General features: G+C 25.1%; 2 protein-coding genes across 2 annotated transcripts in view; one reads left to right on the forward strand and one right to left on the reverse strand.

Moving 5' to 3' along the window:
* Positions 1-22,299, reverse strand: part of LOC117174073 (probable 28S rRNA (cytosine-C(5))-methyltransferase) — a 24,351-nt gene extending 2,052 nt beyond the window's left edge. The window contains exons 1-5 of the mRNA XM_033362738.1: positions 21,970-22,299; positions 14,035-14,302; positions 9,971-10,227; positions 9,513-9,628; positions 3,401-3,573 (exon numbers count right to left, since the gene is read on the reverse strand). Coding sequence (XP_033218629.1) covers positions 3,401-3,573; positions 9,513-9,628; positions 9,971-10,227; positions 14,035-14,302; positions 21,970-22,095 — 940 coding nt within the window. The 5' untranslated portion in view covers positions 22,096-22,299. The remainder of the gene's footprint in view (positions 1-3,400; positions 3,574-9,512; positions 9,629-9,970; positions 10,228-14,034; positions 14,303-21,969) is intronic.
* The window catches only part of LOC117174071 (phosphatidylinositol 4,5-bisphosphate 3-kinase catalytic subunit delta isoform), a 91,635-nt gene continuing 89,770 nt past the window's right edge, over positions 22,282-24,146 (forward strand). The window contains exon 1 of the mRNA XM_033362734.1: positions 22,282-22,877. Coding sequence (XP_033218625.1) covers positions 22,734-22,877 — 144 coding nt within the window. The 5' untranslated portion in view covers positions 22,282-22,733. The remainder of the gene's footprint in view (positions 22,878-24,146) is intronic.

Below are 24,146 nucleotides of genomic sequence, written 5' to 3' on the forward strand. Positions count from 1 at the left end.
TAGTTAATAAAAAGAGTGTCAGTAGAGTGAATGGCGCCTGAAACAAAAGACCTTGGCTACTAATAGACCCAAGTGGGGAACTGTACATAACGACTTCGTGAGGTCCTTCGCTTGGGGTGATGGCTAGAGAGATTGATCAGCAACCTGGGTCGGAGCAGTGTTGTGGAACGAACGTGGTATTTACTTAAATAGCACGAGAATTCTGGATCAATCTGAAAAATCTCTATCCCTTCCACACACTACTCCTTTCCCCTGCCGAGTGAGTCACGCCTACCCCGAAAGGGAAATGGCTTAATGGTGTAATAATAAAAAAAACCAAAGAGATTAATTTTCCCCTACAAAATGATGAATTTTTAACAAAAAAATGTTAATTGTCAACAGATTAGTTGAATTTTCTACCAAAGATAGTAGTTGAATTTTTAGTGCAAAAAGACAAATTTTTAACAAAATCGGTCAATTTTTCAATTGAAAAAGTTATTCTGACAAAAAAAAAGAATATTCAACAAAGTACTTAAATTTTCGAAGAAATAGTTGAATTTTTAAGAAAAAATCTCAATTTTGCACAAATAAAAACGAAATCTCAACAAAACATATTAGTTTTCAACCACGAAGAATGCATTTTAAGTCAAAAAGTTGAATTTTCAACTAAAAATGTACCTTTTCAGTCAGAAATAAAATAGATATATTTTCAAATAAAAATGATTTTTTTGCCAAAAAACGAATTATCAACAAATTATTTAATTTTTTGAAAAAATCGTTGAATTTTAAAGGAAGAATCTTTATTTTTCAAACACAAAAAATAAAATTTCAACAAAATACATTGTTTTTCAACTAAGACAGATAAATTTTCAGCCAAAAAGCTGAATTTAAAAATAAAAAATATATCTTTTCAGTCAGAAATAAAACAGATATATTTTCAATAAAAAAAGATTACTGATTTAAAAAATGGTTAAACTTTCAACAAAATAGATGAACTTTTAACCAAACAGTCGAATTTTTAACTGCAATTGTGTATCTCCATTTCCAACAAACAGAAAAATAATTTTTAACAAAGTAGTTTAACTTTCAACCAATTAGTTGAATTTTTCAATTAAAAAAATGAATTTCGAACCAAAAAGATTAATTTCCTACAAAAAAATTACGAACTTTCAACGAAAAAAAAGTTGAATTTTCTACCAAAGATAGTAATTGAATTTTTAGTGCGAAAGACAAATTAAAAAAACGGTGAACTTTCACCAAAAAATGTCTTAAAATTGTTAAATTTTGTACAACGTATATTAATTTTGAACGAAATAATGGAATTTTTAACAACAAAAATGAATTTTCGACTGTATATTTAAATTTTCGAAAAAATAGTTAAATTTTCAATGAAAAATCTTAATTTTGGACAAACAAAAACGAAATTAAATTTTCAACCTGACAAAAAAACAAAATATCAACAAAACAAATAAATTAACGGCCAAAATAGTTGAATTTTAAACCTAAAAAGACGAATTTTTAATAAAACAAATGCATTTTCAACCAAAAAATTATTTTTTCACAAAGCTGTCTAATTTTTTACAACGTTTAATAATTGTTAAGTATTTCTTTCTTCTTTATTCATAATGTGTCCCGTAAGGGTTTACATGACTTCCATTCCTTGCAATCTTTCCGTTTAAATCTATATATTTTTTACAATCTTATCCTTTCTATATATACAATTAATAATTGTTAAGTAAGTAATGGATATTTTAACATGAATTTTCTATGCAGAAAATTATTTTTCTATCGAAAACACGAATTTTCAAATAAGTAATTCAATGTTCAACTAAAAACATGAATTTTCTATCAAGAAGATTAATTTTCTACTAAGATCACGAATTTTAACAAAATATATGAATTTTCAACTGAAAAGAAAATTTTGATCCAAAAATAGAATAGTTACATTTTCAGTTGAAAAAATGAATTTTCTACAAAAAAAAAAAAACCAAAACAAGTTTTCAACAAAATAGTTACATTTTCAAACAAAAAGATAGACTTACGCTATTAAATTTAATATGAAAAGTTTATGATTTTAAGTAAAAATATATTGAATTTTACCAAAATAATTTAATTTTTAACTAAAATTATGCATCTCAAACCAAAAATTTAATTTTTAGCAAAGAGGTTCAACTTTCAACCAAGTATTTAAATTTTTAACTAAACAGATCAATTTTGTACTTAAAACGGAACACTTAAATTTTCAGTAAAAAAATTAATTTTCAACCTAACAAAAAAACAAAATTTCAAAAAAAGAATTGAATTAACGAACAAAATAGTAGTTGAATTGTTAACCTAAAAAAAGAAATTTCAATAAACCAGATGCATTTTCAACTAAAAAATTATATTTTTACAAGATTGTCTAATTTTTTACTTTTAGTAATTTTTAAGTAAGTAATGAATTTTTTTTAACCAGAAACATGAATTTTCAATCCAGAAAATTATTTTTCTACTAAAATCAACAAATTTCAACTAAATACATGAATTTTCAACGAATAATTTAATTTTCAACTAAAAAAACATCAATTTTCTACCGAGATCAACGAATTTTAACAAAAACAATATTTTGAACCAAAAATAGAATAGTTAAATTTTAAAACTAAAAACCAATTTTTATTAAAACAGATGCATTTTCAACCAAAAAATTATGTTTTCACAAAATTGTCAAATTTTTACAAAGTTTATTAATTTTTAATCAAGTAATGGATTTTTTAACCAAAAACATGAATTTTCCATCCAGAAAATTATTTTTCTATCGAAAACAACAACTTTTAACAAAATATATGAATTTTCAACTAATTAATGTAATTTTCAACTGAAAACCATAAATTTGCAGCCAAATAGTTGAATTGTCAACTATAAAAAAAATGTCAACCAAAAATAGAAATTACATTTTCAGTAGAAAAAATTAATTTTTTACAAAAAAAAATGTTTTCAACAAAATAGTTACATTTTCAAACAAAAAGATAAATGTATGCTATTAAATTCAGTATGAAAGGTTTGAGACTTTTATGTCGAAATATATTGAATTTGAAACAAAATACTTTAATTTTTAAACTAAATAATTAAATATGTCCCCAAAATAGTTCAATTTTCAAACAAGTAGACGAATTTTTAACCAAAAAAGAGGAATTTTTAACAAAACAGTTGACTTTGGAACCAAAAACAGACTTTTGAACAAACTTGTTGAATTTCCTACAAATTATAATAGTTTTTCACTAAATAGTTGAAATTTTAAACGAAAATATGAATTTCCAAAGAGGAAGATTAATTTTCTGTCAGAGATTTTTTCCCCTTGGTAGAAGCCGATTTTTTATGTGGATACATTTTTTCTAATTCGTTATCTTTATTTAAAGTAAACTTCTTATTTCTAATTTCGTACCTGTTCCAGAACAACTGGGGTCGACTAGAATATACTCAACGTCTGGACATTGTTTAGAATCAACAGTTAAAGCATCTTTATTTATAGTTTCCACACATGTAGAATTTGTTCGTTGAACAAAATCACATAGAGTTCCGTATCTCCTTGGATCCATTTCTATTGAGAAAATTTTCCTGAAAATATTAGTTTTCATATAATTCATTTTTTGTTTTAATCGTTTATTTCGAAAAACATTTATTTAAATTATTATAAATTTCAAGGACTTGAATTTCACTGTATTTGGAGTTTAAATTTTAAAGCACTAGAATATTTCCAGAACAGTTAATTCCATTTCCATGGATTTTAATTTTTCCAGAGGAATACTAAAACTGTATTTCTCGAAAACTAAAATGTCAAAAATCAAGATTTTGGAAAAGAAGTTGTCTACGATTTTAAGAAATTAATTAATATTAGCAATCGTTTCTCATGAAAGAAAAAACAGGTTTTTACAATAAAACTTTAAAACTTACGAAAAATGATTATTTTAACAAATATTTTTGTAACTCTTTTTTGTCAGACTGTCGCTTCTTACCAACTTTTACAAATTGGTTGAATATGAATAAATAATTGCTTACTTTTTCGGTGAAAACATTCCCTTACAACTCTACTGTTTTCATTTTAATAAATAAGAGAATAATCTTCAAATGCAGTTATTTGATTAAAAAAAAATGTTTTCTCAGAAAAAATTAACCATAATTTATTAATATTTAAGCATTTTTATAAAATGGTAAGAAGCGATAGTAACAAAAAATCAAATTGAAAAATAAATGGTTAAAATTAACATGTTTTGTAATTTTTTCATTAAACATCATGTTTTTTATTTGAAATATCATGCAAGATGTTATTTTGATTCTAAAGATTATAGAAAAACCATTTTTTTAAAGATCTGATTTCTTGCACGAAAGCTGCCTTAATTAAGTAATAACTAATTTTTCATTTTAAATATTACAAAATGACAACGTTTATAAAAATAACAGGGTAACCACAGAAGCTTTGTTTCGAAATTCCATTACTTTTTTAGGTTTTCCAGGTGGATTTTTTAGAAATCTAGTCAATTCTATTAAATTTCAACACATTTTACTGATCGCAGACTGATTTACCAATAATTTATTGTACAACTTTTAATTATTGCAAATGTAAGGGGCTTTTCAATAATGATTGAATTATAAACAAATATCATTAATTTTATTGTCAAACTTGTTAAAATTCTAACATTATAATCATATTATTTTTATTAATAAAAAAAAATCGACAAGATTCTCCATTTTCAATCATTCTAGATCATGTTAGCGGTTTAAATTGGAAACGGATATTCTTAATCACAAATTGTTAGATACCACAGGTTAGAAATTTGTCAAGAAAATACGTTTTTCGGATTTTCCGCGTTTTTTTAACCGGCAGTTGACATTTTGAAACAAAAATTATTAAATTTAAAAGGATCATAATTTTGTCAATCATTTCAGATGTCGTTATTATATCGAACATACTAATCACCGATTTTTTAACAACAAAAATAATTATAATTTGACCAAGATTCAAGACCTATTAATAGTTTCAAGTTATGTTAGTATTTTTGGTCGGAAACTGAGGCTTAAAATTTTAAAAATGATATTTTAAAGGTGATTCACAGCTTTGGCAAATTTTAAGATAAGTTAGCATTTTACGCAAAAAATTGGTATTTAAAAAAATCATTATAATTTGAAAACTTGCAATTTTTAACAGTTTCAGTTTTTATTCACGTTTTCCCAGGAAATTTGTTTTTAAAAAAATCATTATAATTTTAACAATATTTAGAATATTTTACAATTTTGTTTTGTGTTAGTATTTTTCGTCTAAAACTGGTATTTTTAATCTTAAAAAATTTACTTCAAAGACGAATCTCAATTTTTAACAATTTTAGGTCATGTTAGCATTTTGTAAAGTTTAAAGGTTTGTAAGCGTTTTTTATTTTATTTTATTTTTTTATTCGAAAGGTTCATAATTTTCTAACAATTTTAGGTTTCTTGATGTAGCATTTATCATAATTTATTTACAACAACAATCATTATAATTTAAATCAGATTTAGAATTTTTTTTTAATTTTAGATTATTTTTGCGTTTTCTTCGGAAATTATTAATTTTAATAAAAAAAATAAAATTAAAAAAAAACAGATTTCAAAGAAGATGTATGAATTTTGTAAAGTTTAAAAGTTTTGTAAGTGTTTTTTTTATATTTAAAACCATAATATTATAATCATTATAATTTGAACAAGATTAAGAATCTTTTAACAATTTTAGATCATTTCACTATATTTGTCGGAAATTATTATTTTCAATCAAAAATAAAATAAAAAACAGATTTCAAAGAAAATATAACAATTTTGTAAAGTTTAAAGGTTTGTAAGCGTTTTTTTAGATTTGAAAAGTTCAAACCGAAAATTGTTAGAAAATTATAAACCTTTAAAATAAAAAAAGGTTTACAAAACTTTAAACTTTACAAAATTTTTACATCTTCTTTAAAATCTGTTTTTTTTTTTTATTGAAAATACTAATTTCCGCCAAAAATAGTGAAATAATCTAAGATTGTTAAAAGATTCTTAATCTTGTTAAAATTATAATGATTATAAGATTATGGTTTTAAATAATTATAATAAATGCGTTATAGCGAAACCTAAAATTGTTAGAAAATTATGAACTCTTCAAATCTTAGTATTTTCAGTTTAAAAAAAAAAACAGATTTCAAAGGAGATGTAAAAATTTTGTAAAGTTTAAAGGTTTGTAAGCTTTTTTTTATATTTTAAAGGTTCATAATTTTCTAACAATTTCAGGTTTCTTTATAACGCATTTATCATAATTTATTTACAATAACAATGATTATAATTTAAATAAGATGTAGAATATTTTTAAAATTTTAGATTATTTAAGCGTTTTCGTCGGAAATTAGTCATTTTAATTTAAGAAAAAAAAAACAGATTTCAAAGGAGATATAAAAATTTTGTAACGTTTAAAGATTTGTAAGCTTTTTTATATTTTAAAGGTTCATAATTCTCTAAAGATTTCAGGTTTCGTTATAACGCATTTATCATAATTTATTTACAATAACAATGATTATAATTTAAATAAGATTTAGAATATTTTAAAAATTTTAGATTATTTTAGCGTTTTCGTCGGAAATTAGTCATTTTAATTTAAGAAAAAAAAAACAGATTTCAAAGAAGATGTATAAATTTGGTAAAGTTTAAAAGTTTTGTGAGTGTTTTTTTTTCATTTTAAAGGTTCATAATTTGCTAAAGAAGAATGTTCACAACTTAAAAAAATTCCAGGGTCTGGTTCCGTTACACAAAAAAAAGTTAGTATTTTAAAACAAAAATCATTGTAGTTGGAACCCGATTTTTATTTTTATATTTATTACAGGTTATATTAACGTTTTTCACAGGAAATGTTTTTTTTCTGTTTTTTTTCTGTTTTTTTTTTTGTAAAAAAAAAATCATTAGTTTTTAAAGATTCATAATTTTTTTTAAGAATTGCAGGTTACACTAGCGTTTTACACCAAAAACTGGGATTTTGAAATAAAAATTATTATTATTTGAAAAAGATTTAGAATCTTTTAACTGTTTTAGTTTATTTTAGTGTTTTTCATCGGAATTTAGTATTTTTAATGAAAACATAAGATTTTAAGGACGAATAATAAATTTTAATATTTTTATGTTCTATTAGAGTTTTACGTCAAAAATTAGGATTTTAAAACAAAAATCATTATAATTTTAACAAGATTTAGAATCTTTTAACTGTTTTAGATTATTTTAGTGTTTTCGACGGAAATTGGTATTTTTAATGCAAAAAATTATATTTTTAAGAATGTTCACAACTTTAAAAAATGCTAGGGTCTGGTTCTGTTATACACAAAAAAATTAGTATTTTAAAACAAAAATCATTGTAGTTGGAACCCGATTTTTATTTTTAGATTTCAGGTTATATTTAGGTTTTTTTACAGGAAATGGTTTTTTTTCTTTCTTTTTTTTGGAAACAAAAATCATTAGTTTTTAAAGATTCATAATTTTTTTAACATTTTCAGGTTACACTAGCGTTTTACAGCAAAAACTGGGATTTTGAAACAAAAATTATTATTATTTGAAAAAGATTTAGAATCTTTTAACTGTTTTAGATTATTTTTGTGTTTTTCATCGTAAATTAGTATTTTTAATGAAAACATTAGATTTTTAGGACGAATCATAAATTTTAATATTTTTATGTTCTATTAGCGTTTTACGTCAAAAATTAGGATTTTAAAACAAAAATCATTATAATTTGAACAAGATTAAGAATCTTTTAACTGTATTAGATTATTTTAGTGTTTCCGTCGAAAATTGGTATTTTTAGTGAAAAAAATGAGATTTTAAAGAATGTTCACAACTTAAAAAAATTCCAGGGCCTGGTATACACAAAAGCATTAGTATTTTAAAACAAAAATCATTGTAGTTGGAATCCGATTTTTATTTTTAGATTTATTACAGATTATATTAACGTTTTTTACAGGAAATGGGTTTTTTTTTCTTTTTTTTGTAAACAAAAATCATTAGTTTTTAAAGATTCATAATTTTTTAAAGAATATCAGGTTACACTAACGTTTTACACCAAAAACTGGGATTTTGAAATAAAAATTATTATTATTTGAGAAAAAGATTTAGAACCTTTTAACTGTTTTAGATTATTTTAGTGTTTTTCATCGGAATTAATATTTTTAATGAAAACATTAGATTTTAAGGACGAAACACAAATTTTAATAATTTTATGTTCTGTTAGTGTTTTACGTCAAAAATTGGGATTATAATTTGAACAAGTTTACAATCTTTTAACTGTTTTAGATTATTTTAGTGTTTTTCATCGGAAATTTGTATTTTTAATGAAAGCCTTAGATTTTAAGGACAAATCACAAATTCTCATATTTTTATGTTCTGTTAGCGTTTTACGTCAAAAATTGGTATTTTAAAACCAAAATCATTATAATTTGAACAAGATTAAGAATCTTTTAACTTTTTTAGATTATTTTAGTGTTTCCGTCGAAAATTCGTATTTTTAATAAAAAAACGAGATTTTAAAGAATGTTCACAACTTAAAAAAAATCCAGGGTCTGGTTCCGTTATACACAAAGAAATTAGTATTTTATAACCGAAATTATTGTAGTTAGAATCCGATTTTTTTTTTTAGATTTATTACAGGTTATATTAACGTTTTTTACAGGAATTGGTTGTTTTTTTCTTTTTTTTTTTGTAAACAAAAATCATTAGTTTTTAAAGATTCATAATTTTTTTTAACAATTTCAGGTTACTCTAGCGTTTTACACCAAAAACTGGGATTTTGAAACAAAATTTATTACAATTTCAACAAGATTTAGAATCTTTTAACTGTTTTAGATTATTTTAGCGTTTTTCATCGGAAATGAGTATTTTTAATGAAAACATTCGATTTTAAGCACGATTTACAAATTTTAATAATTTTATGTTATGTTAGTGTTTGGCGCCAAAAATTGGTATTTAAAAAAAAATCGTTGTAGTTGGAACCCGATTTTCATTATTAGATTTTTTACAGGTTACATTAACGTTTTTTTACCGAAAGTCGTTTTTTTAGACAAAAATCATTATAATTTGAATAATATTTAGAATTTTTGAACAATAAGTTTGTATTATATTAGTGTTTTCGTCGTTATTAGTATTTTTTAATGAAAAAACTTATATTTAAAAGAAGATTTATAATATCTTCAAAAAATGTTCGTGCAAACTCGATTTGTTCAATGAAAAATCATTAGATTTCAAAGGCTTACATTTTTCTTCGGAAATTTGTATTTTTTATAAAAATGTAACGATTTCATTGTTATATTAACTCTGAAGTTAGAACATCAATTTTCTTCAATCATCCAAAACATTATCCTTATTGCTATGCTCTTATTTTAGATAATAGATACTTTGAATTACAAAAATGGTGTGTTAAAATTAATTTTATATTTTAAATTGAAAATTACGTAAGACAACAAATAATCGCGCACGCGTGTTTATTTTTCTAGTAAGATAAAATTGATTATAATTTTAAAAATTACCCCTGATTTTGCATGATTGCCGCCAAATGAGTAGATTTCATCCCAGGTGCTGAGCACATGTCTAGAACTGAAGATCCTGATTGTGGATTCAAGAGGAAAGCTGGAAAACAACTGGCCTGAAAAGAAAATTACAAAATTTTAAGACCTAACAGCTCAAAAAGATATTTTTCAAAAATATATATTCTTGCTCTTTAAACTACATTTTGCAATAAAAGCATTTCCTTCTAAATATACGTTTTCATTCTAAAGTTAGATATTTTCAAGAATTTTCTGTTTATAATTTCTATTTTCTTCAAATCAAGAAAAATTCTTAATTTTTATTTTAAATGAGACAATTGCCAGAACAGAGTCTCTTTAAACTTTAACTGTCTGCATTTTTAATTATGATTTTTATTTTCAGATTTAATCAAAAACTAATAATCATCAATTCTTTTTTTTTTTTTTTTGGTTCTCAGTACCTTATCTTGCAAAATAATTTCTCCAGTTTTGTAAGCAGGATGATTAAAAAATGCAGTTCCATGGGGAAAAACGAGCAACTCTGGAATATGAAAGTCCTGAAGAAACGTTGACTCTTGCAAATTCGACAAGGTTTCCAAAAAAGAATGATAATTCTCAGATGCAGGAAACAAATTCCAACCTTCTTCTATAAATCCATTTATTGCCTGGTCCACAGTCATCATCAACGTATTAACTCTCACATATCTTGGTTTCCTCACTAAAACATTTGTTTATTCAAAGATAAAAATAATTTATAATAAACAGACTAAGAAAGTTTAAATTAAATAAAAACCGCCATATACCTTCGGGGCCGTTCGAAAACTACATCGCACTGTCAGGGGGGGGGGGGCAGGTTTGTTAACGCAGAATGTCAAATCACACAGAGAAAATATAAATAATAATTTCTTTCAATGTTTGAAAAGTGATTTCATCTTTTTTCTTCTCTCTTTTAAAAAATAATTTGTCTATTTTATCCACTTTTCAAGAAACTTTCCCCTTTTCTCGTTTTTAATGATAAATACGAACTGCAATATTTAAAATCAATGAGAAAATTCAACTATTTTTCGTTCAAATTTAATTCTTTCTAATTGATAATGATAAGTTTACTATAATATTTTTTATTCCGAATTCATTCCCTTTGCTTAAAAATTCTAATACTTGGTTGAAGATTGAACTATTTTGCTGAAAAGTTTTTTTTTTTTTAGTTGGGAATTAATTTTCATGACTGAAAATTTAACTAATTATTTTGACTGAAAACTGATCATTTTTATAGTTAAAAGTTTAACAGTAAAATTTTTTAATTTAGAGTAAATTCATTTAATTCAACTCTTTGTTTAAAAATTGAAGTGCTTTTTTAAGATTCATTTTATTTTTAGAAGATTTACTCCAGTAGTTCATTTTTTAAACAAAAAAGATGAATTTTCAATGTAACATGCAATAGCTGATTTTTCAACCCAAAAGAATTTTAATTTTAAATCAAAAACAAGTTATAAATTTAATTTTCATAACAAAACAGAAAAATGTAATAGTTGATATTCGAAAAAAAAAATTGTTTTTGAATCAAGAACAGTTAAATTCATTCATGAAAGTGCAATTTTTTATAAAAAAAAGTCGAATCCTCAACTAGGAATAATGTTTTCGCCGGGAAAGAAACAAGAAAGTTTTTCAACTAAATAAATGGACCTTCAACTTAATAAAATTTTGCTTAAACGATGTAGATGACCTTTAAACCAGTTAGTAGTTGAATTTTCAATTAAGAACTTTCATTCTCTACTTTAAAGAAAATTTATACCAATATAAATAAATTTGCAGTCAAATTTTTCAATTGTCAATTAAAACTATTAGTTTAAAAGCTATAATAGAATAGTTAAATTTTCAGTTAAAGAAGTTAATAAAAAAAAATTTCAACGAAATAATTCAATTTTCGACCAATAAAATGAGTTTTTATTCAGGAAGTTCAAGTTTCAATCAAAAGTGATGAATTCCGCACGAGAATGGCAATTTCTTCAAAAATTATTATTTACCCTTGAAGGTGAAATTCAACTATACTGATAGTTTTTATTCAATTTTGAGATTTTGTTAAAAATAAATCTTTTTGGTAGAAAATACTAATTTGTTGAAAACTTATTTTCTTTTTGTTGCTAAAATTTAGTTTTTTTAATGTGAATTAAACTATTTAATTTTTGGTTAAAGTTTATCTTTGTAAGTTGAAAATTCAAGTATTTGGTTGAAAATTTATTTATTTTGTTGTAAATTCATATTTTTGGTAGAAAATTAATATAATCAATATAATCATATATATTTTTTGAAATAACAAAAATTTGTTGTTAAAGCCGAATTTTTTTAAGGAAAATGAAGTACTTTGTTAAAGATTCATTGATTGGTTTAAGATTTCACTATTTTGTTAAAAATTGGTTGTTTTTTGTTATTAACTAACTCTTAACTGAAAATTTAACTATTCAATTTTTACTTGAAAATTTGTCGTTTAAAATTGAAAATTCAATTTCTTCGTTGTAACTTGAACTACATTGTTAAAAAATGATTTTATTTATTTAAGATTCCACTATTTTGTTCAAGATCTTTTTTTTTAACTAATTGAGAAAAATTGAGAAAATTCAACTACTTAAGCTGAAGTTATTTTTTTGGAAAAAAAATTAATTTTTACAATTTAAAATGGAAGTATTCTATTTATGGTTAAAAATTAATATTTTTTCCATTTTAATTGAAAATTCAAGTATTTTTTTTTAAATTCGTCCTTTTTTATAGAAAATTAATCTTTTTGGTTTATAAATGCAACTATTTTGTCGAAAGTTGAAATATTTTTGTTAAACATTCATTTTGTTAATTGAATAACTATCTCTTTGGTTGAAAATGTAACTATGTTGCTAAAAATTCTTTTTTTTTGGTTGTTAAAAATCAGTTTTTAAAACTGAAAATTTCACTACTTTCTTCTTGGTTAAAAATTAATCGTCTATAGTTTAAAATTCAGCTTTTGGTTAAAACTTGACATTATTGTTAAAAATTCATATTCCTGGATTGAAAATTCACATGTTTTGCAGAAAAATAATCTTTTTAGCTCAAAAATTGAACTATTTTGTCGAAAATTGGTCTCTGATGAATAAAAAACCTTTCTTGATTGAAAATACATCTCTTTTGGTAGAAATTCAATTTTTTTATTAAAAGTACAACGGTTTAAAAAAAAAATTTATTCTGATTGAGGATTTAACTATCTTGCTAAAAATTTATCCTTTTCGTTGAATTAAGCTTTTTTTATTTAAAATAAAAAATCTTTTGTAGTTTAAATATCAACTATTACATTTTTTGACAATTCACGTTTTTTTTATTAAATTCAATTGTTTTCTATTTCATTTTTTTTTTTTTAATATCAACTTATATATTATTTGAAATTGCAAATGTTTTTGGTTCAAATTTAATCTTTTCTGTTTTTGAGTTTCACCATTCAGTTTAAAATTGATCTGTAAAAGTTTTAAATTAAAATATTTTTATAAAAATGAAAAATAGTTGGTTAAAAATTCAACTATTTGATTCTAAATGGAACTTTTTGGTTAATAATTAATGTTTCTTGTTGAAAATTCAACTATTTTGTTGAAGTTATCTTTTCTCAAAAATTCAACAACTTTGTTGAAAAATTTTCTTCTATGTAGAAAATTCTTCCCTCTATATTGAAAATTCTTCTTTTGTGTGAGAGAAGTTAATGGTTGAAAATTCAACTATTCTAAAATATTTAATATTAAAAAATAGTTAATATTTAATCTGTTATTTAAACATTCGATAATTGGTTGTAAATGCAAATTTTTGTTGTAAAATTAATTTCTTTGTTAAAAATCCAATTATTCGGTTTAAAAAACATCTTCTCGGGTTTGAAAGTCAACCCTTTTCTAAAACATTGGTAGCAAATTAATCTTTTTGATGAAGAAAAATTTATTTATTATTCAAGTTCATTATTATCATGATAATACAGAAAAATAAAAATAAATCTTAAATTAAATTAATCTTCTCAACTATCTCTAAGGTTCAGCAATCACTCCTCTTTTTTATTGAGATCGTCTTTAGAAACAGAAGGCTCTTCCGAAAGTTCCGGCGGATCGTCAGGTTCCTTGAAACCAAGATACGCGTACCCGGCAATAATCGTGTTTACAGTCACCACGGCTGCTAATACGGAAACACAGTTCGTCAGAAATCTATCAGCCTGCAATTCCTGCTCCAACAAATGTCTCACACCGAGGAAAACTCCAAAAGGAAGAGTAAACATGGCTGTGCTGAATATCAAAAGATACCCAAGAACGAGGACTTCACCCATAATTCCTTCGTTACTTTCCGAAATGTCTTTATCTTTCTGCGCAATGCAGGACAGAAGACTTTATAATTTCGAGTGTCGACTAGACTGAATTCTAATGCTGAGGTTGATCAGAACTATCAATTTGGAAGGGCTTCCTCTCTTTCTGACTCTCAGAGGCAAGTTTTCTGCAAGAATAAATAAGAAAAAATGTTTCAATGAAATTACCTTTTCGAGTTTCGGGAGGGACTACATCTTCTCTGATATTTTTCACTTCCTCTCGCAATTCATTCTCGTAAGAGAGGACTGTTTGGATAGGCTTCGACTCTGACTTCAAGCACTGCTTGCCCCATAATAATTCTGTTATCAGAACTCGAGTTAACCACGGATCCAAACGCTGCTCCTTAAAGAGGATTTGGGTTTTGCGTATTAGCTGATTCAACTGATCCCCGTGACGAACGGTGTTAAACGCTAAAGCGTAGACACCCTGCAGATTCTATGTTACAAGAAATAGAGGTTTACTGATTTTTTTTAAGAATTTTTTTATTTAGGGATTTGAGATATTTAAATTTTTGGCTGGGAAGGTTACTTAATGTCAGAGTCAAGAGAGATTGGGAAATTAATCACGAAAATGTAAACCGTGTTTTAATATTTCCATCATTTCACGAAGTAGAATAAGGAGACCCCACTCCAACGCTGTCTTGGGAAAATTTCGACGCATAGATAGAGTTCTTAAATTCCCGAGAATTTAAGTTCAGGTTATATGACAAATAATTGAATTTTTAACATAATAGTTGAATATTCAACCTAAAAAGACAAATTGCCAACGAAAAAGTGTCATAGAAAAGAATTTTAAAATCAACAAGACGAATTTCCAACAAATAAAGATTTTTTACTCGAAAAATAAATAAAAGTTTATCTAAATTATTGAACCTTCAAACTAGAAGACAAATCTTCTTTACAAAAATTCAATTTTCAAACCAAAAATATGACTGTTCAACAAAAAATTAATTTTTCACGAAACTGATGCATTTTTACGCAAAAAAAAAAGGAAATTTCGAATTAAAAAAGAATTTTGTTTTTAAAAAAACGCGAATTTTTAACGAAAAAATATAAATCTTAAAAAATGGAAAAGTTCCATTTTCTGTTAAAAAATGAATTCTAAAAAAAAAGTAAGCCTTCAATAAAAGCAATTTCATAATGTAGTTTAACTTTGACCCAAGTTGTTGAATTTTCAATTAAAATAGATTAATTTATAACAAGATAATTAATCTTTTAACCAACGAGATAACTTTTCAACTTAAAATATAAATCTTTAACAAAAAAAAGTGATTTTTTAAAAAAGCGATTCAACCAATCGTTTTAAACAAATTAGTTGAATTATCAAGCAAAGAATAACGATTTTTATCCAAAAAGTTACATTCTCATACAAAAAATGAAATTTCTTCTATAACAGATGAAGTTTTAAATTAAAAAGATAAATTTTCAAAAAAATAGTTGAATTTTCTGTTGAAAAAGATTTTAGTAAAGTATTCACGATCAAATGCAGAATTTTGTATTACAAAAAAAGTTGAGTTTTCATCCAAAAAAGATTCCAGTTAACTCAGTGACATCAGAAATTGAATTTTTGTAACAAAAAAAATATGATTCTACGAAAAAAATTGAATTTTCAATCTCAAAAGACGAATTATTTCAACCAAAAAGAATGAATTTTTAACAAAATGGTTAAATTCTCTACCAAATAGTTGCATTTTTATCTAAATAAGATCAATTTTGTACTAAAACAGATGAATTTGTAATAAGCAACCATTTTTTGTTATAAGTGGAACTTTCATCCAAAAAATATTTCAGTTTATTTTTCAACACCAAAATATAAATTTTAAACAAAAAGTACATTTTCTACGAAATAGTCAAGTTTTCAAGAAAATAGTATAATAGCTTAATTTCTAATCAAACAATTGCATTTTGATCAAAGAAAGATTTAATTTCTGCTAAATGAGGTAAACATTAAAAAAAAAAGACAAACTTGAAAAAAAATAGTTGAATTTTCAACCGAAAAGTTAGCGAAAATCTTCTCAAAGTAATATAACCGGCTCAGAACTCTACGCATAGATTCGGATTTAATTATTTGGCATCGTTTGTAGTGCCTCTTGCGGAAAAGCGTTGAAATACAAGTTTTCCAAATGGTATTATTTCTCATTGAAATCGTTCCAAATTGTACACTTTTAGATTGAATTTTGAAAACTGGAAAATTGTATTAGAAAATATTTGAAATTTTATCATTTCTGATTAAAAGCTTAGAGAATTAAACAATTTTAATTTAAATATAAGAATATCGAATTTCAATGATTTAAGATAATAAGAAAATTTCGAAAATAGGACAAGTTCAAAATATCAAAAAGGAAATATTTTCCGAATGCAATTTTGAAAATTCAATAATTGAAAATTCAGAGGAATTATTATTATTATAAAAACATTTCTGTGGCGAAATGTTGTCACAGGCTTATACTGCCCAATATGTCGAAGGCATTTTTGGTTAGAGATGGATTTTTATTTGATCATTTTGCACGGGGCTCTCCCGGTATATATCATCAGTCACGGACGCATTTTTATAATGCAATCAAGTGATCTGATGAGAGCAGTCTGCCCAGACATATTGGACAAAGCCTGGTTTTTACCCCATCATTGACGGACTGGGTTGCAGTCAAGTACACGATGGGGGGACCTACAGCTTAAGGCGGGTTTCGAACCACCAGAATCTCGGTAAAGGTACATTGAAAAATTTCCAGAGGTACCGGCTCAGGGATCGAACCCCGGACCTCTGAGGTGAAGTCCGAGGGTCTAACCAACTATTATTATTATTATTATTATTATTATTATTATATCATTAAGCCATTTCCCTTTCGGGGTAGGCGTGACTCACTCGGTAGGGGAAAGAAGTAGTGTGTGGAAGAGATAGAAATTTTTTAGATTGATCAAACTGTATCATTTGTAATTAAGAGCGTTCTAAATTGAAAAATTTCAGATTACAATTTTTTTAGAAAGGAGTTTCAAATTTTATCATTTCTAACTCAAAGCATTTAAAATTGAATGATCTTATTTTGAATTGAAGAATTTTAAATCTGAATAATTTAAGATTAAAATTTCAAAAATAGGACAAGTTAAAAACTTAAAAATGAAATATTTTCGGATTAGAATGTTGAAAATTCGCAACAAATTTCTTCTGCAGATTATCCTTTTAGTGACAAATTTTATTATTTATTGGAAAATTTAATAATTTTCTTGAAAAGACATCCATTTTGGATGCAAATTGTTTACAATTGTCATTTTGGTGTTAGAAAGTGAACGGGAATTTTCTTTGGATGAAAATTTAATTATTTTGTTTAAGGTTTTTTTTGTTTAATTCATTTGTCACAGGACAAATTTCATCTTTTTAAAATAAAAATGTAATTTTTCGGTGGAAAATTCAACTCTTTTCTTTTTGGTTTATCTTTTTTATTTAAAAATTCACCTGATTTCGCAGAAATTACATCTTCCTTGGATTAAAATGTAACTGACAGGATGAAAATTCTACTGTTTAATATATTATTTGGGTGTTAAAAAAAAACTGAAATATTTTCTGGATGAAAAATTAAACTACTTTTGAAAATTTGGTTTTATTTAATTAAAAATCCATTTGTTTTAAGAAAATTGTCATATTTTTGAATAAATATGCAAGTATTTGTTAGAGAATTCAACTATTAAGTTAAAAATACATCCTTTTGGTTGAAAGAATATGTTTTTTTCGATTGAAAATACAATTCTGTTCGTAGAAGATTATTTTTTGTTGAAAAAATTAAATTTTTATTTTGCAGAGTCAACTGGAATCCTCAACTTTTTTTGTTATAAAAAATGCTTCTACTTTGAGAGAAATTTAATCTTTTTTGAAAAAAAATAAAAATGCAACTATTGGGTAGAGAATTCAACAATTTAGTTAAAGTCATCCTTTTTTTTTTAAACTTTGTCTTTTTAGACTGAAAATTCAATCATTCTTCTTTGCTTAATGCTCAAGCAAAGAAAAATGATATTTAACCAAGAAATTAAATTTTCATTTAAAAAAAATTAAATTTCTTCTATCACCTTGTTAAGAAATTAATTAATTTTTTGCTGAAGTCATATTTTTGTTTGAAAATTCAATTTTCGTAGAGAAAATTCGTCTTTTGGCTTGAAGGTTGAACAATTTAGATAAACTTTTATTTCTATCTTGTGTGAAAAATCTTTATTTGTTGAAAATTCGTTTTTTGGTCTTAAAATTTTAAAATTTCTCTTTTTTTCTATAAATTTCATCTTTTTTAATTGAAATATAAACTATGACACGTTTTTGTTAGAAATGTATTTTTTTAGGTTGAATATTCAATTATTTTGTTAAAAATTCAATTATTTTGTTGAAAATTCCAGTATTTTGTTAAAAAGCCATTTAATGAGCCATTCTATGTTAAAAGTATCACAAGATCAAAATGCTGTAATTTAAATATTAATGATTTGAAATGAAAAATTAGTCAATGAAAAAGCAGAGAATTTTGAAAAAATTCTCGGTTTCGCATTTTCCGCAAGAGTGGGGTCTCCTTATACTATTTCGTGCACCATTTTTACTATAGGAAATGGTGGTCTACCTTTTTGCCATCTGGTGCCGAAAACTGGAACTAGAAAGAGTAGGTACGATTTTAAAAATGTATTTCCATTTTTGCACAACAATGTTTTTACGTTTGACTTGTGATGTTTAAAACAATGATTGAAATACCACAAAAAAATCTTCAAACAAAAAAATTTGTTTTAGATATAATATCCACCTTATACAGTGAAAAAACACATTTTCGTCAAAAAAGGTTTTTAAACAAAAGGACAATTATTTCACTATTTCATGTAAACTTAACTTTTAAATCAAATTTTTAAATAGAGAGTATTTCATGTATTAATTAATACAAATTTACTTTGAGTTCATTTTTCTTTCAAAATAAGTTAATTTAAGTTTATAATCTGTAGCAAATTACAATAAATAGTACAATAATAGCTTTTTCTTATACAAATATTTCTGTCAAAAAATGTGTTTTTTTAACTGTATAAGATCTAAATTCCATCTAAAACCCTTTGTTTTCCATAAAAGCTTATTTACACTATCCGATAAATACTTTAAATTCCAAAAAAATCGTTAAAACACTTTTATGCACAAATTAAAATGCATCTTTAAAATCGTACCTATTCTTTCTAGTTCGGATTTTTGTCACCATGTGGCGTATCGCAGTTTAACCATTCCCAATTAACTGAATCTATTTCAAATCAGGCCAGTTCTACAATATTGAAGTCGCAGGATATCTTAGGGATGAAATATGTTTCTGAAGTAAATTAGCCGATACGTATTTTTATGATTTGAGAAAAAAAAACCATTTTCTACGAAGTTAAGCGTATTTGAATTTTGGACTTATAACTTTTGACCTATTTGGGGTATTTTTAATTACTTTCCAGATTTTTATAGAATATATCATCTTTCCAGGGCGATCGTAGGTCAGGAAATCCCTGGAAATTAGGGAAAAGTCAAGAAAAATTAAGGAATTTTGAAAATTAAGTTTTGTGGCCACCCAAATATAATATTCTTGTCGATAATTCATTTTTTTTGTAGTTTAATTTAAATTTTTTGCAATTTCTTCCTTCTTATGATTATATTTTTGTTTACAAAATTTATTATTTGGTTGGAAATTAATCAATTTTGTCAGTAAGTTATCCTGTTTGTTTAAAAATGCAACTGTTTTGTTGAAAATTCGTGTTTTTGGGTTGAAAATTAAACTATTTTGGCAAAAAACTACCTTTTTTTGGAAACTAGATTTTTCCTGAAAATTTTAAAAATTTCTTAGCAACCCCTAAGGTATCTTAAAAGTTAACTATTCCAGGTAAAGAATATCCTTTTATGTTAGTTGAAAATTGATTTTTTTTTATTTGAAAATTCAACTAGGTAAAAGTTGAGCTACTTTGTTAAAAACAATTTTTTTGGCTAAAGCTATCATCTCTTTGGTTGAAAATTGAACTATTTTGTGAAAATTATTGGAATTTCTGGTTTAAAATTAATTTTTTTAACTGAAAATGTCTGGAAAAACATTATTTGTGAAAATTCGTCTGTTTGGTTGAAAAATTTATCTATTTGGTTGATAATTTGACAATTTTGTTAAAAATTAATTTACACTGAGCATTTAAGTTTTCTATTTTTTGTTGAAAATTGATCTTTTTTTTAGTTCAAAATATTACTATTTTTAATTCTTAAAATAAATAAATTATATTTAAATTCATCCATCTTGTAGAAAATTGAACCTTTTTCTTGCAAATGTATATTTCCGGGTTACAATTTGAATTGTTTGAAAGAAAATTCGCATTTTGGCTTAAATGTTCAACAATTTTTATGAAATTTTTTGATTGACTGAAAAATCTTTATTTATTGAAAATGTGTCTTTTTAATTAAAAAAATTAATCTGTTTTAGTATAAATTTCCTTTCTTCTTGGCCAAAAATGCAATGGTTTGATTTCAAAATAATAGTTTTTGGTTTGAATTCAACTATTTTGTTGAAAACCCACTTTTTTGGTTGAGTTCAACTATTTTTGACTTTAAATAAAAATCTTTCTTTGTTAAAACACCTACTATATTACATGATTCGTTGAAAATTCGTATTTTTTAGTTAGTTGAAAATTGAACTAGGTAAAAGTTGAAGTACTTTTTTAAAACAGATTTGTTGGTTAAATTTATTATCTCTTTGGTTGAAAATTCAACTATTTTTTTTTAATTAATTGTATTTTGAGTTTAAAATTAATATTTTTTAATTCTTACAATAAATAAATTATATTTAAATTCGTCTATTTCGTTGAAAATTTAACCTTTTTCTTGTAAATTTATATTTCCGGATTGCATTTTGAATGTTTTGGAAGAAAATTCTCATTTTGGCTTGAAAGTTGAATTTATTGAAAATTTGTCTTTTGCCTTTAAAAATTCAACAATTTAGTTTCAATTTCAACTATTTTGTTTAAAAATTGAATCAAATATTTTATTTAAAAATTAAACTTTTAGTGGAAAATTCAACTGTTTCGTTGAAAATTCGTCCTTTTGAATTGAAAATTCAACTTTTATGGTAGAAAAGTCATATTTTTCGGTTGATATAAATAAATATATTTGATACTTACAACTTTTATGTTAAATTGTTTTATTAAGTTTAAAAGACTGGTATCTGCATATCAATGGTCATAGAAAATAAAAAATTGGTCAGGGAAAAGTCAGGGAATTATTTGCATCATTTGAAAAAGTTTAAAACTGACAATATTCGGAAGTTTTCCTAACAATATTAAAAGTAAATTTGCTACAAAAACTCATGGTTATATTTTTGGACTATTTTTTGTTGAAGTTGCACTTTTATAGGGAGGAAATCTAGCAAGTTTTATGCTTAATTAATTATATGTAAAACATTTTCTTTGGATATTAAAGAAAATAAAAGTGGTAGAGTTTTTCCCTTTTCACAAACATTCTTCTGGTCACCAAAATTATTTAGTACGCACTCTGTAAAATTTTTTTTTCTTGAATCATAAAAATACGTATTGCATAATTTCCTCTAAAAAACGGCATCTTTCTTCCCCACGAGATTCCGTGACTTAAAAATATTTAGAAGCTTTCTGTTTTGAAATTGATCCAGTCTGTTTCAATTGTTTCTCCTTGTAAATATTTACATGATTTATTGACATACATTTTTTCTTTGCCATAACTTTTAGAGACTTTACTTAAAAATTAGTAGGGTTCATATTTTTAAATAAATATTTATTATACTTTAAAACTAAATTTTTAAAAGTTTAGACTCTTGAATTTTCCACTAATATAAAATAGAGGTTTTTTTATTTCTCTAATTCGTAATATTTAACGACCGTTTAAAAATTCACCTTCACTTATATTTTTCGTATCGCACGAATTGTTAGGAATTACAAGATTTATTTTTTCAACCCTTGACTAAAGATTACATATACACTTGTTTAGAAAAATAAAAAAAGAATCACAATAATAAACATAATTCAACTACCAAATTACAAACAAGTAATAATGAATAATCATTATTTTCTGTACTTGTAGCAGAAAAAACATTGGAGCACGTGACAACTCACCGTGTGTCTTTGTTGATAAATCAATTGTTTAAGACTCGCTCCGTTTTCTTGTACTTTTTGTACAACGCCTGCGACAGTTTTGTAGAGCCTCGGAACTTTAACAGAATGAACAAACCCTTTCGACATGTTATAAATCACATTCCCATACAAAGTAGAAAATCACGAATTCCAAACAGGTTCCTGCAAAATTTGAGGTTATGTAAATAAAGGCCTTAGCCTCTTGCGCGCCTGGCGGCCAGACTGTAAATTATAATCTAGAGAATTCTGGCGAATTTTCTAGGGAAAGTGGGGGAAAACTGCTCATCTCGTTTTGTCGTGGAATGTAAATATGTAATGGCCGCCTCATGTTGTTTTTGTATGCAGTGATAATTATTTTTCATTGCATCTCAAGTGTGTCTTGTGAGAAATCAGCCCTGTAGTGAATTTTCCAGTGCGTGAAAAAGCGGGGATTCGCCGTGCCTTGAGTGATTACAATTTGAGCGATTTTGGATAAGAAATTTTGATCAATGTGCTCGGCATCAGGAAAACCTGTAAAAAAATACTTTGACACTTACATGATTTACATCGTGCAGATTTTGGCTTACATAATGAAAACAAAGCAGGTTTTTTGCGAAAACGAGATCAAAGACTGAATTAATCGAGGTTAGGAGTATGGAACATTCGTTCCTGGAAGTGTTTATCCCCTGCTGTGAGTCATAGGCGACAGTCCAACGTGGACTGGTAATTAAATTTTGGTACCTCGATTGGAAAAACAAGCCCACATCATGGTTCATACACCTAGTGCGTACACTTACAACTTTTGGACAAAGACTCCAACAGAAGTTGTTGAGCTCACGTGTCTTATGCCAAATGGAGTCGTCATCCCACTGGAGACTAATCGCAATACAACTCTTACCGAAATCAAAGAGGTAGGAATTCTTATTTTAAATTAGAGTCCAGATTTCACAGCTTTTATTTATGCTGCGTTTTTGCTGTTTTGTCATTTTTAACTTGCAGTAACTTTGATATATTCTGAGAAAGCTTTGTTTTTTTTACGGTTTTGTTTGTTTACTTAAGAGAATTTCTTATTTTAGATCATTAGAATGAGAAAGTAGTTTTTTAATCTCTTTATAGTTCCTTCATTATTAAAATGAAATAACCAGAACTCGTATTTCATTGAAAGCAAACAATTTTTGACTGCTTTTATTTATACCTCATCACTGTTTTGTAAGATTTAAATTTGGCTCTTGAAAATGTTTCGGAGAATTTCCGATTTTAATGTTTTGTTTCTATCTTGAAAGCTACAGAGTAAATATTTTTAGATTCATGTTCAAGAAGGTAAGTTTTAGTTTTTCCTTTATTTTTAAATTTGAAAATCGTGTTCTTTTCATTTATTTTAAAATATCTACGAGCCAATAACATGATTCACAGTTTTTCCCATTTTTTCTCCTATTCTTAAAAAATTTCCCCCATTCTCTTTAAATATACAATCTTTGAAAATAAAATACTTGAATTACGCGGGAAATTCTCTGAAATTAGGAACTATACAACTGTAAGATTCATTTTTCGCCTTTCATATAAAAAATTATTCTATTCAAAACCAGAATCAAATTATTAAAAAGTGCATGGCGCCACTTTTCGACTAATATCTCCAAATATTCTCGGAACTATTGTTGTCAGTGTGAAACTCGCGTTAATGTTTAGATGGAGCTTTATTTTGTTCCGTTTAAGATTTCGAAAATAAAGAAGCTTTTTAAGAATTTTAAAAGGATTCGTGATAGTAAAAAAAATTCCTCGGAAAATTTAAACTGACTTTTTATTTTGAAAAATAAATGGCACCAGAAACATGACAAATATTTCAAAACATTTTAAAATAATTCCTAACATTTCGAGAAAGAATGAACGATTTCAAAGCAGAATTTTTCAATTAACAAGATTACAAAGTTTTCTACGAAATTCAAATTCAAGTAATTTTAAGATATTTAGAAGTTTTAAAAAGATTATAAATTTGATATCATTTTTAAACAGTTTTAAAAAACGTGAATTTTGTAATATTATGACGTAAAATTTTTGAAGCTTCGAAAGTTTTCATGATGAAAACAAATCTTAAAATTAAGGGTATAATTTAAACTGATTTTTTATTTTGAGAAATAATTTCGAGATTAAAAGATCTTCCACACTTCTAAAAGTACTAAATA

This window comes from Belonocnema kinseyi, chromosome 6 (genome assembly GCF_010883055.1).
Source record: "Belonocnema kinseyi isolate 2016_QV_RU_SX_M_011 chromosome 6, B_treatae_v1, whole genome shotgun sequence".
NCBI lineage: Eukaryota > Metazoa > Arthropoda > Insecta > Hymenoptera > Cynipidae > Belonocnema > Belonocnema kinseyi.